Genomic DNA, 14,564 nt, shown 5'->3' with positions numbered 1-14,564 from the left:
CACCGCCTGCCACTCAGAAAACGATCCACTTATCCCAACTCTCTGTCTTCTACCTGCCAGCCAGTTCTCAATCCACATCAATACTTTGCCCCCAATCCCATGAGCCTTGATTTTGGAAGTGCCATGCATTCCAGTGAAATGCTAGAAACTGAAAAGGAGACATCCAGGAGAGCTGGAACCCCGAAGGAAAGAAAAGGGCGAACTCCTGAAAAATACTACTTCTGTGATCAGAGCTGGCACCCCAGACAGAAGTGCCTGGCTCGATTTGCTACCTGCAGCTATTGTGGTAAAAGAAGCAAAAGAATTGCTTCATTAGATTGTGATCATTCTGATGGTCATTTTGTTTGACCCTCACCTGGGTCTTGGAAGCATTGTAGAAGTCACACATTTTGTTTCCCTTAAGCAAGGAAGGGGGGAGTTGTGACAATCATTCATATGAAATAACATTTCTCTGGAAGCAACTCAGCCAGGATTCATGAGTTTTGAGCAGTGTCTCACCTACTTCCTAATTTCTTCTGAACATCAGTTTAAAAGTTTTGGGTTTCAACATAGGATTTGTAAGACTGAATTTTGAATTGACTTTCCAGAATTGTGCCTAAGCTGTAATGGTCTGGGTAATCCACACAAACACACACACACACACACACACACACACACACACACACACACACACTCACACACTCACACTTGTGCATAGTTGGGGTTAAGTTTAGATTTAAGTAAGATATTATATTATTAATTATTACTAATAAAAGTGTTGTTTTAAAAATAACATTGTCTTCTGAATTTCTATTGTTGCTGGTCTATGACGTAACAGCACGCAGCTCGCTAATTGTGCCATCTTAATATTTCCTTTAAACATCCACCATAGTTCAGTGACCATAACTGCACACAATACCCCAAATTTGGCCTCACCAATATCTTATACAACATTATCACAACATCCCATTTCCTGTATTCAATACCTTGATTTGTGAAGGCCAATATGCCAAAATCTCTCTTTACAACCCTATCCACTTATGATGTTGCTTTCAAGGAATTACGTATCTGTAATCCTAGGTCCCTCTGTTCTACCGCACTACTCATTTACCATGTATGTCTTTTCTTGGTTTGTCCTTCCAAAATCCAACACCTCACACTTATCTGCATTAAATTCTGTCTGCCATTTTTCTGCCTATGTTTCCAGCTGGTCCAGATCCCTCTGCAAACTTTGAAAACCTTCCTCGCTGTCCACAAGGCCTCCAATCTTAGTGTCATCTGCAAACTTGCTGATCCAATTTACTACATTATCATCCAGATCATTGATATAGACGACAAACAACAATGGTCCTAGCACTGATCCCTGAGGCCCACCATAGTCACAGGCCTCCAGTCTGAGAGGCAACCATCCACCGCTACTCTCCGGCTTCTCCTGTCCAGCCATCGTCAAGTCCAGTTCACTACTTCACCACGAATACTGAGCATCTGAACCTTCCTGATTAACTTCCCTTGTGGTTCCTTGTCAAAGGAAGTCCAAGTAGATGACATCCACAGCCTTTCTTCGCCAACTCTCCTGGCAACCTCCTCAAAAAACACCATAAGATCGGCTAAACACGATCTATGTTCTATGGTTCTAAGGTTCTAATACAACTTTACCATAGCATCCCAACTCCTGTACTTAATCATTTGATTTATGAGGCCAATATGCCAAAGGCTCACTTCATGACCCTATCTACTTGTGAAGCCACTTTCAAGGAATTATGTGTCTGTATTCTCAGCTCCCTAGTTCTGCAGCACTCCACAGTTCCCTACCATTTTCCGTGTATGTCTTTTCTTGGTTCATACTCCTAAAATGCAACACCTCACACTTGTCTGCATTAAATTCCATCAGCCATTTTTCTGCCCATGTTTCCAGCTGGTCCAGATCCCTCTGCAAGCTTTGAAAACCTTCCTCACTGTCCACAACACCTCCAATCTTAGTGTCATCCGCAAACTTGGTGATCCAATTTACCACATTATCATCCAAATCATTGATATAGATGACAAACAACAATGGTTCCAGCACCGATCCCTGAGGCCCACCACTAGTCACAGGCCAAAGTCCTACAGACATTGTGCTAACTACGTGGATGGGGAGAAAATTCAAAATTCAGAGGTGCAATGGGACTTGGGATAACCTAAAGGTTAACCTCCAGGTTGAGTTGGCAAATGCCAAGTTTGCATTCATATCATGAGGGAATAGGATATAAGAGCAGGGATGTGATGTTGAGACTTCATAAGGCTATATTGAGGCCTCACTTGAATATGGGGCACATTTTTTGGGTGTGCTGGTGTGATAGTACAGATCTATCACCAATGTATAATAGTGTATATAGTTACAATATCTAGACTGTGCTTACAGCGATTGGCTGAGAGCTAAGCCACGCCTACTGTCTGGGCCTTAAAGGGTTGTGTCCCTAGCCAGGTCGGATCATTCCGGACTGGTCGGCCACCTGTGAAGAGCTCCTGTCTTTTGCTAATAAAAGCCTTGGTTTGGATCAACAAGTCTTTGGTTCTTTCGATGAGCTCTACAGCTGGGCATTGGAGAGCGTTCAGAGAAAATTTACAAGAATGATTCCTGGAATGAAGGGATCAGAATTTGAGGAATGTTTGACGGCTCTTGGACTCTACCTCTTGGAGTTCTCACCAATGTCTTATACAACCTCAGCATAACATCTTGGACTCAATACTTTGATTTATGAAGGCCAAGGTGCCAAAAGCTCTCTTTAAAACCCTGTCCACCTGTGACACCACTTGCAGAAAATTATATATCTGTATCCCTAGATTTCTTTGCTCCTCCGCACTTCTCAGTGCCCTACCATTTACTGTGTACGTCCTACCTTGGTTTGCCCTTCCAAAATGCAACACCTCATACTTGTTTGCATTAAACTTTATCTGCCATATTCTGGCCCATTTTTCCAGTTGGTCCAGATCCCTCTACAAACTTTGAAAACCTTCCTCACTGTCCACAACATCTCCAATCTTAGTGTCATCAGAAAACTTGCTGATCCAATTTACCACATTATCATCCAGATCATTGATATAGATGACCAACAACAATGGTCCTAGCACCGATCCCTGACCTCCAGTCTGAGAAGCAATCATTCACTACTACTCTCTGACTTTTCCCTTACAACCAATTTTGAATCCAATTCACAACCTCTCAAGTTAAATCAAGTCCCCTTTATTTATCGTTCATACCACGCTCACATGATAAAGACAAGATAGTGTTTCTCCAGGACCACGAAGCAGATTCATATAGATATGTTAAAATAGAAGTTAAAATATCAGGATATATATAAGAGTTCATGGTCCCCTATCCACATATGTTCTGGGAATTCAGGAGCCTGATGGCTTGGGGGGAAAAAACTGTTGCCCAATCTGGATGTAAGGGCCCAAGTGCTATGGTACTTCCTACCGGATGGCAGAAGGGAGAACCGTTTATGTGAGGGCTGTGAGGAGTCCTTCCTATTGCCTTTTGCCTGCATTGAGTGTTTAGATGTCCTTCATAGTAGGAAGAGAGCCTCCAGTGATCTTTTCTGCTGATGTCATTACCCTCTGCAGGGTCTTGCAGTCTAAGATGGTATAGCTACCAAACCAGGTGGTGATGCATTTGCACAGGATGCTCTCGATACATCCTCTGTAGCATGATGTGAGGATGGAGGGTGGGAGATTAACTTTCCTCAGCCTTCGCAGGAAGTAGAGGCACTGCTGGGCTTTCTTGGCTACGGAGCAGGTGTTATGGGACCAGGTAAGATTCTCCACCAAGTGCACTCCAGGGAACTTGAAACTCTTTTTTTTAATTATTTTTTAAAAATTTTCACACTATGAACCATACTGACCAAAATATATACAGACATTTTTCTCTTGAATATACAATGTCATTTTCTCCCCTTTTCCCCCTCCCTTCCCTCCCTCCCTCACCCCCCCCCCCCATTCATTCAATGTTCAATCTATATGATACATTAAACCCATTAAACAACGTCGTCACATAATAAAAATAAACAAGAAATGTGTGTCTTCTACTTTTACATACTGGGTCAGTTCATTTCATTGTCTTCTCCTTCTGTCATTTTAGGTGGTGGAGGTCCATGGTAGGATTTCTCTATTGTGTTCCATGTACGGTTCCCATATTTGTTCGAATACTGTGATGTTATTTGTTAAATTATGTTATTTTTTCTAATGGAATACATTTATTCATTTCCATGTACCATTGCTGTATTCTCAGCTATCTTCTGATTTCCAGGTTGACATTATACATTTTTTTGCTACAGCTAAGGCTATCGTAATAAATCTTTTTTGTGCTTCATCCAGTTTGAGGCCTAATTCTTTACTTCTTATGTTACTTAGAAGAAAGATCTCTGGATTTTTTGGTATGTTGCTTTTTGTGATTTTATTTAATACCTGGTTTAGATCTTCCCAAAACTTTTCCACTTTCTCACATGCCCAAATTGCATGTACTGTTGTTCCCGTTTCCTTCTTACAGTGAAAACATCTATCTGATACTGTTGGGTCCCATTTATTTAACTTTTGGGGCATGATGTATAGCCTGTGTAACCAATTATATTGCTTCATTCTTAACCTCGTGTTTATTGTATTTCTCATAGTTCCGGACCATAGCTTTTCCCATGTTTCATTCTTTATCTTTATGTTTAGATCTTGTTCCCATTTTTGTTTAGGTTTCCTCGTTCTCCTTTTCTTACAGTTTGATGTACATGTTTGTTATAATTTTTTAAATTATCATTGTGCCTGTAATCACATATTCAAAATTGCTTCCTTCTGGTAACCTCAGACTGTTTCCCAATTTGTCTTTCAAGTAGGTTTTCAGTTAGTGGTATGCAAACTTTGTATCGTGAGTTATACTATATTTGTCCTTCATTTGTTCAAAAGATAATAATTTATTTTATGAAAAACAATTTTCTATTCTTTTGATCCCTTTTCTCTCCCATTCTCTGAAGGAAAGGTAATCTATTGTGAAAAGGATTAGTTGATTTTGTGTCAATATTAATGTTGGTAGTTGATCATTTATTTTATTTCTTTCTACGTGAATCTTCTTCCAAATGTTGAGCAGATGGTGCAATACTGGTGAATTCCTATGTTCCACCAACTTTTTATCCCACTTATATAGTATATGTTCAGGTACCTTCTTCCCTATTTTATCTAGCTCTAATCTGGTCCAATCTGGTTTTTCCCTTGTTTGATAAAAATCTGATTAATTGTGTTGCTCTATAATAATTCTTAAAGTTTGCTAGCTGTAAGCCCCCTTGTTTGTACCATTCTGTTAATTTATCTAGTGCTATCCTCGGTTTCCCCCCTTTCCATAAGAATTTCCTTATTATTTTCTTTAACTACTTGAAGAATTTCTCTGTTAGGTGAATTGGTAATGATTGAAATAGGTATTGTATCCTTGGGAAGATGTTCATTTTAATACAGTTTACCCTTCCTATCAGTGTTAGTGGTAAATCTTTCCAGTGCACTAAGTCGTCTTGTAATTTTTTCATTAATGTCTGATAATTTAGTTTGTATAGATGGCCGAGATTATTATCTAGTTGTATACCTAGGTATCGAATTGCTTGTGTTTGCCATCTAAATGGTGATTCTTTCTTAAACTTTGTGAAATCCGCATTATTCATTGGCATTGCTTCACTTTTATTTACGTTGATCTTGTACCCCAATACTCCTCATCACCACCTTCCCTTCTTATCCATTTCTGCTTTCTTATGTAATTCTTTTATTGATATTTCTGGTTCTGTTAAGTATACTATGACATCATCTGCAAATAGACTGATTTTATATTCCTTCTCTTTTATTTTTATCCATCTTATTTTATTTTCTGTTCTTATCAGTTCTGCCAGTGGTTCTATTGCTAACGCGAACAGTGAGGGAGATAGTGGACATCCTTACCAAGTTGACCTACTTAATTTAAATTGGTTTGATATTATATCCATTTACTGTCACCTTCGCCAATGGTCCCTTATATAATGCTTTAATCCAATTAATATATTTCTCTGGTAGGTTGAATATCTATAGTACTTTGAATAAATAATTCCATTCTACTCTGTCAAAGGCTTTCTCTGCGTCTAAAGCAACCGCCACTGTTGGTGTCTTGTTTCCTTGTACTGCATGGATTAAGTTAATGAACTTACAGATATTGTCCGTTGTTCATCTTTTTTTAATAAATCCAGTTTGATCTAGTTTTACTATTTTTGGTACATAGTCGGCCAATCTGTTTGCTAATAGTTTAGTTATTATCTTATAATCTGTGTTAAGTAGAGATATTGGTGTTAGTGGATCTTTCCCCGTCTTTGGTATTACTGTAATTATTGCTGTTTTGCATGAATCTGGCATGTTTTGTGTTTTTTCAATCTGGTTCATTACTTCCAGGAGGAGGAATTAATAAGTCTTTAAATGTTTTATAGAATTCTATTGGGAGTCCATCCTCTCCCAGCGTTTTATTGTTCGGTAGTTTTTTAAATATTTCCTGTATTTCTTCTATTTCAAATGGTTTTATTAATTTATTTTGCTCCTCTGTTTGCAATTTTGGTAGTTCAATTTTAGTTAAAAATTCATCTATTTTGTCTGTTTTCCCTTCGTTTTCAGTTTGATATAGTTGCTCGTAGAATTCCCTGAAGTTTTCATTGATCTCCGTTTGTCCTTTTTCCTTAATGCCAATACCATTCTTTTAGTTTGTTCTGTCTTAAGCTGCCACGCTAGTATTTTGTGCATTTTTTCTCCTAGCTCATAATACCTCTGTTTTGTCTTCATTATGTTCTTCTCCACCTTAATTGTTTGTAGTGTTTCCGCCAATTCTCTTCTTTTTGTTGTATCTTCCCTTGTTGCTAGTTCTTTTTCTGTACTTACTATTTCCCTTTCCAACTGTTCTATTTTCCGATTGTAGTCCTTCTTCATCTTAGTTACATAACTTATTATCTGCCCTCTGATGAAGGCTTTCATTGCGTCCCATAATATAAACTTATCTTTCACTGATTCCGTATTTATTTCAAACTACATTTTAATTTGTCGCTCAATGAATTCTCTAAAATTTTGTCTTTTAAGTAGCATGGAGTTTAATCTCCATCTATACGTTCTTGGTGGGACGTCCTCCAGCTCTATTGCCAATAACAGGGGTGAGTGATCCGATAACAATCTAGCTTTATATTCCATTTTCCTAACTCTCCCTTGAATGTTGGCTGATAACAGGAACAGGTCTATCCTTGAGTATGTTTTATGTCTACCCGAATAATATGAATATTCCTTTTCCTTTGGGTGTTGTTCCCTCCATATATCCAAAAGTTGCATTTCCTGCATCGATTTAATCATAAATTTGGTTACTTTCTTCTTTCTTTTAGTCTTTTTTCCAGTTTTATCCATCTTTGAGTCCAAATTAAGGTTAAAATCCCTTCGTATTAGTATAATCCCCTGTGTATCTGCATTCTTCAAAAAGATATCTTGCATAAATTTTTGATCCTCTTCATTAGGTGCGTGTACATTGAGCAAATTCAAAAATTCTGAATATATCTGACACTTTATCATTACATATCTCCCTGCTGGATCTATTATTTCCTCCTCTATTTTGATTGGTACATTTTTATTGATTAATATAGCTACTCCTCTGGCTTTTGAATTATATGATGCTGCCGTTACTTGCCCTATCCAATCCCTCTTTAATTTCTTGTGTTCCACTTCAGTTAGATGTGTTTCTTGCACGAATGCTATATCAATTTTTTTCTTTCTTCAGTAAATTTAACAGCTTCTTCCTTTCGATTTGGTTATGTATTCCATTAATATTTAAAGTCATATAGTTCAACACAGCTACTTCATACTTTGTTTATCTTTCCTTTCCGTTTCCTCATCACCACCTTCCCTTCTTATCCATTTCTGCTTTCTTTTTTTGAACACGTTATAAGACAACATTTCTAAAACATAAAATATTTCCACTATTCCAACATCTAAAATTCCCTTAACCCCCAAATGTCCCCCCACTCTCTGAGTTGCCCTTTGTCCCTTGTCGGGCAACCACATCTTCCCTTTCTTTCCCTTCTTAGTTTTTACTTATACTTTATTCTTCTTCTTTATATATAGTTTGTTGTCATTCTTGTTCTTGTTACATCTCTTCATCTCTCTGTCTGTTTTGTAGGCGTTCTGCAAATTCTCGTGCTTTCTCCGGGTCCGAGAACAGTCTGCTTTGCTGCCCTGGGATAACTATTTTAAGCACCGCTGGATATTTTAAATAAATTTATAACCTTTTTTCCATAGGGTCGATTTTGCTGCATTAAACTCCTTCCTCTTCTTCAGGAGTTCAAAACTTATGTCTGGGTAGAAAAAAATTTTTTGACCTTTGTATTCCAGTGATTTTTTGTCTTCTCTTATTTTCTTCATTGCCTTCTCCAATATATTTTCTTTTGTCGTATATCTTAGGAATTTTACTAGAATGGATCTTGGTTTTTGTTGTGGTTGTAGTTTAGGGGCTAATGTTCTGTGTGCCTTTTCTATTTCCATTTCTTCCTGTAATTCTGGTCTTCCTAGACCCTGGGGATCCATTCTTTTATAAATTCTTTCATATTTTTGCCTTCTTCATCTTCCTTAAGGCCCACCATCTTTATATTGTTTCTTCTATTATAATTTTCCATTATATCTATCTTCTGAGCTAACAGTTCCTGTGTTTCTTTAACTTTTTTATCAGATTCTTCCAATTTCTTTTTTAAGTCCTCTACTTCCATTTCTATGGCTGTTTCTCATTCTTCCACCTTCTCTACTCTTTTCCCTATTTCTGTCATGACCATCTCTAATCTATTCACTTTATCTTCTGTACCTTTTATTCTTTTTATTTCACTGAATTCTTGTGTCAGCCATTCTTTTACTGATTCCATATATTCTTTAAAGAATTTTTTATCCATGTTCTGTCCCTTCCCTTCATCTTCCATCTCTCTGTGTAGAGTTTGATGTTCTCCCTTCTCTTCTTCTGAGTCCACTCCAGGATCTGTGTCTTTTACCTCTGTCTCTTCTGGTTTTCTTGTTGGGTTGTTTATTTTATTTTGTTGGGTATTTTTGGTCTTCTTATTTTTATTAGAAGTGTCTTGGTGTTGGTCTTCTTCCTCTGGGTTGGTCATCTGTTGTTTCCCTGATTTCCTATTTTTATTCTCTTCCTTCTTGTTCCCGTTATTTTCTATGTTTTCCTGTTGAGTGTCTTGCTGTCGTGTTATTCTTGTCTGTTCAAGCTGTGGAGATTTATTCCTCAGCTGGTCCCCCCTCCCGTCGGTGTTGTTTTTGTCGTGTGCATTGCGCATGTGCGAGGAGTCGTGCATGCGCGGTTGCGCACTTCTGTTTGGCTCCGTGAGCCATCTTTGTAGTTCTGCGCTCGGGGTTTCCACTGACTTCAGGGAGTGGGCTTCTCTCTCCACAGCGGGCCTCTTCGTACAGGTAAGGCCTTCACCTTTCTCTTCCGACGTCTTTCCTTCTTCTTTTCTTCCCGTTGTTTTTGGTTTTTCTTTCTTTGGTGCCATTTTCTCCACACCTTTATTTTTAATTTGTTGTGGTTTGTGTGTCTGTGGCTTTGCTTTTTCTTTACTTTTTTTGTTTTCTGGAGAGGGCTGGTATTTTCTTACCGGTCACTACTCCATCACGTGACTCCCCTCCGAACTTGATACTCTTGATGGCCACAATGGTCGAGCAGTCAATGGTGAGCGGAGCATGGTCTCCCCAAGGCCTCCTGAAGTCGACAACCATCTATTTTGTTTTATTAATGTCAGATATAGATTGTTGGCTGTTCACCAGTTCATTAGGGACTGCACCTCATCTCTGTACACTAACTCTTACTGATAAGGTCCACCATGGTCGTGTCATCAACAAACTTGATCTGGACTGCCTGAGGTCTCCCCAACAGGAAGTCAAGAATCCAATTGAAGAGGGAAGTGTTTGGACCCAGGAGGCTCAACTTCTTTATCAGGTTCTGGGCTATGGTTGTGTTGAATGCTGAGCTGAAGTCGATAAGCATTTGAACAATTGAGTCCTTATTTTCCAGGTGGGTGAGGGCTAGATGGAGGCCGTTGGCGATGGCATCATCCATGGAGCGGTTGGATCTGTATGCGAACTGCACGGGGTACAGTAACGGGGGCAGCAGGTGTTGGTCGTGAATGTGATGGGCGGTAGTTACTGAGGCAGGACACAGACGATCTCTTCAGCACAGGGACAATGGTGGTGGCTTTGAAGCATGTTGGGACCACGGCACTTCTCAGGGATGTTGGTGAGAACATCTGCCAGTTGAGCCACACATCCCCTGAACACTCTGCTGGGAATGTTATCTGGTCCAGAAGCTTTCTTTGGATGATTTTGTCTAACATTCTTCTCACATCGGCCACAGCAAGACACAGCACCTGATCATTTAGAGGAGGTCTGGTCTTCCCTGCCACGTCATTCATCGCCTCAAAGTGCATGTAGAAGTTGTTCAGTGTGTCCGGGAGGGAGACATCACCAGTGCAGGCAGATGGTGTAGTCCAGTGGCCGGTGATATCTTGGATGCCTTTTCACATGCATCACGTGCCCTTGCTGTCCAGGAAGTGACTATGATTGTATTGGGCATGCTCATACTTTGCTTCCCTAAATTCCTTACACATCTTGGCTCTGGCAATAGCTAGGGATACCTTGTTGTCTGCTCTGAAGGCAGCGTCTCAGTTATCACTATGGATACCTAGTGTCTGAACCTTCTGAACTATCTTGAAGGATTGGCCAGCACTCTCTTCTTATTGACTTCAAGTGGTTTATCTCACAGATATTAAAGACTAAAGTTTAGACGCTTTAATTCTACAGAGGTTGCGGTGGAAAGTGTGCTGGCCGGCTGCGTCATGGTCTGGTAATGGGGGCATCAATTACCCCTGAGCGTAAAGCCCCGTATAAGGTAGTGCTCACAGCCCAGGGCCATCACAGGCAAAACCCTCCCCACCATTGAGAGCATCCATGTGAAACGCTGCCATCAGAGAGCAGCAGCGATAATCAAGGATCTGCACCACCCAGCACACGCTCTGTTCTCACTGCTGCCATCAGGAAAGAGGTACAGGTGCCACAAGACTCACACCACCAGGTTCAGGAACAGCTGCTCCCCCTCCACCATCAGACTCCTCAACAACAAACTCAATCAGGGACTCGTTTATTCTTACTTTTGCACTTTTCTGATTTTTTCTCTCTCTATATTGCACCGTCAGTTGACGTGTGTACACTGAGTACAGTTTTTATTTGTGCTACCTCCTGCCTCGCCTGGAGGAAATAAGAATCTCAGGGTTTATGTCAGGTCATGCATGTCCTCTGACAATAAATCTGAACTTTGAACAAGCTCCTAGGTCTACCCCGTGTTTTCAGTGGATGAGGGCAGAGTTTCAACATAGTGTTTTCAGTGGATGAGGGCAGAGTTTCAACTTACCGGGACAGAGAACAACAAGCAGATTATGAAGAAGAAGAAAGAGGATGTTATCAAAATAATCCCGATGCATAAGCTCTTGTTCAAGTAGTTGAGCTCGTAGACTGATTGTAGCATCAGGGAGGGAAGAAGAAGGAAAGAAGAGTTAGAAACACAGCTCATTGCTTCTGCAGACAAGAGATGACAAGCCACATGTCATGAAGACATGACATGTCCTTCCCTACCATGGGAAACAACTTTGCCACAAAGTAGATGCATTAAGGTTGTTTCCCACGTTAGGGGAGTCCAAGACAAGAGGGCACAACTTAAGGGTTGAAGGGCACTCATTTAAAACAGCGATGCGGAGGAATTTCTTTCACGAGACAGTGGAATTTGCTACCACGGCGGCTGTGGGGGCCAGGTCATAGGGTGCATTTAAGGCAGAGATTGATAGTCAGGGTATCAAAGGTTAGGGGGGGAAAGGCAAGGGAGTGGGGCTGAGTGGGAGAATGGATCAGCTCATGATAGAATGGTGGGGTGCACTCGAGGGGCCGAATGGTCCACTTCTGCTCCTGTATCTTAGCATCTCATGAAGAATAAATCCAGAGAAGACCAATTCGCAAGGGTGTTCTAGAGATCCAGCTTCGGTCCCCACATCTGATGCTGTCTGTGTGGAATTTGCATGTCCTACTCCTACCACGTGGGTCCTCCTACCAACCCCCCCCCCCCCCCCCCACTGGGTACTTTGGTTTCCTTCCACAATGGGTTAAATGTGTGGGTGAGGTGTAGAATCAGGCGGTGGGGGCGGGTGTATGATGGAAATGAGGAGGATAGAGTAGGTTACAATGAAAGGAACGGGATCGATATAATTGCTCTGAGACCTGGCATAGACTCAATGGGCTGAAAGGTCTCCATCACCCCAGGCATCTTATGATTAAATTTGGACTACAGTGAGTGGGTGATGGAGTTGCTCCATCATCTCCAACACAGCTACAGTCCCAGTGCCTTCACGATCTGAATTCCATCCACCGATTCTTAACAAGAGTTGCCGTGTAAAATCAACATAAAAGGTCTACCATAAGCAATGATTTTGGAAGGTCGACCTTGAAGGCAGAGTGCGTGGTTAATGATAAGATTCTTAACAATATGGAAGAACAGGGCTGCACTGTTGGCTTAGTGGTGAGCGCGATGCTGTTACAGCGCCAGCGATCAGGACCGGGGTTCGATTCCCACGCTCTCTGTAAGGAGTTTGTACGTTCTCCCCGTGTCTATATGAGTTGGGCAATTAAGGTCATGAGGCAATGTTGCAGCTCTATAAAACTCTGGTTAGACCACACGCTTGGAATAATGTGTTCGGTCCTGGTCACCTCATTACAGGAAGCATTTGGAAAGGGTGCTGAGGAGATTTACCAGGATGATGCTTGGATTGAAGAATATCTCTTATGAAGCAAGGTTGGAGCAAAGGATGAGAAGGGGCCTAATAGAGGTCTGCAAGATCGTGAGAGTCATAGATAAGGTGGACAGCCAGCGGCTTTTTCCTGGGGTGACAGGTGAGGGGAGGAAAGTTTAGGGGAAATGTCATTTACACGGAGATTAATGGGTCCCTAGGATGGATTTCTGGGGGTGGTGGTGGAGGCTGGAACAATAGAACATTTAAAAGACTCTTAGTCATGCAAATGCAGAAAAAATAGAGAGTTTTGGGTGTGAGGGAGGGAAGGGTTAGATTGGTGAGTAGGTTTATATAGACCATAAGACATAGGAGCAGAAGTAGGCTAGTCGGCCCATTGAGTCTACCCCACACAACATCATGGGCTAAAGGGCCTGTACTGTGCATATGTTTTATGACTTTAGGAATAGGATTGCAGAGAGTCAAGAATGATAATTATAAAGTTTATGAGGTTATTGTCATACACATTGTACAATGCATTTTGCATTGAAACTCCTACTTGCTGTAGCCCATAGGATACTACATGATAAAGAAAACAACTATAAAAGAATGCGTTCAATTAAAAATAGATGACAAGATGAAGGAGATGATCATGGACTTAAGGAAGACCGGAAACAATCACCCTCCTCTACACATCAACAACTCTGTAGTCGAGAGAGTGGAGAGCACCAGGTTCCTCGGAGTCCATTGAAAGGAGAGACCTATCCTGGGCACGAAACATCTCACATGTCAGGAAAGCGCAACAGTGACTGCACTTCCTGAGAAAGCTGAGGCAGGAGAGGCTCCCGGCCACCTTATCCTATCAACCTTCTACAGGAACTCTATCAAGAGTGTCCTGGCCGACTGCATCACAATGTGGTATGGTGGTTGGACGTCAATCCACAGGATCATAAGAGTGGCAGAGAGGATTGCTGGGGTGTCCCTTTCCCCCTCCCATCATTCTCTATAGAGGGCTCCCAAAATCAGTGAAGATCTCTGCCACCCTGCACACAGCATCTTCTCCCTACTCCCGATGGGGAAGAGATACAGGAGTATCAGAGCCAGAACTCCCAGGCAGAGGAACAGCTTCTTTCCACGGGCATTGAGAATGCTGAATGAATGAGAAACTCAAACCCTCCATACTCAACTATTTATTTAACTTTAAGAATTATTTATTTTAATATTTGTATATAAGTATTGTGCATATGTATCATTTGTCTGTGTATGTGTATTGTCTGTATGTGTTTGGTCTGCATGTGTGTTTTGCATGTGTATGTGTTTTGTCTATATGTGTTTGGTCTGTATGTGTGTTTTGTCTGTATGTTTTGTCTGTGTTTGTCTTTTGTCTGTACATGTTTTGTCTGTGTATGTGTTTTGTCTGTATGTGTGTTTTGTCTGTATGTGTGCATTGTCTGTATGTGTGTTTTGTCCGTATGTGTGTTTTATCTGTATCAGTTTTGTCTGAATGTGTTTTGTCTATATGTTTTGTCTGTGTATGTGTTTTGTCTGTATGTATTTTGTCTGTATGTGCTTTGTCTGTGTATGTGTTTTGTCTGTATGAATGTTTTGTCTGTATGTGTTTTGTCTTTATGTGTGTTTTGTATGTATGTGTTTTGTCTGTATATGTGTTTTTTCTGTGTATGTGTTTTGTCTGTATGTGTGTTTTGTCTGTATGTGTGCATTGTCTGTATGTGTGCTTGGTCTGTATGTGTTTTGTCTGTATGTGTTTTG

The 14,564-nt window shown here is 40.7% G+C and overlaps 1 protein-coding gene across 2 annotated transcripts in view; it reads right to left on the bottom strand.

The window, feature by feature from the left end:
- Window positions 1–14,564, bottom strand: part of LOC138751983 (cation channel sperm-associated auxiliary subunit TMEM249-like) — a 45,788-nt gene that overhangs the window by 15,371 nt on the left and 15,853 nt on the right. For both annotated transcript variants that reach the window (XM_069915106.1, XM_069915105.1), the window contains one exon: window positions 11,432–11,532. In XM_069915106.1, coding sequence (XP_069771207.1) covers window positions 11,432–11,532 — 101 coding nt within the window. The remainder of the gene's footprint in view (window positions 1–11,431; window positions 11,533–14,564) is intronic.

The sequence above is a fragment of the Narcine bancroftii genome, chromosome 1, assembly GCF_036971445.1.
Source record: "Narcine bancroftii isolate sNarBan1 chromosome 1, sNarBan1.hap1, whole genome shotgun sequence".
Taxonomy (NCBI): domain Eukaryota; kingdom Metazoa; phylum Chordata; class Chondrichthyes; order Torpediniformes; family Narcinidae; genus Narcine; species Narcine bancroftii.
The sequence above is the reverse complement of the archived record's forward strand: the minus strand, read 5'-3'. Positions and strand labels throughout refer to the sequence as shown.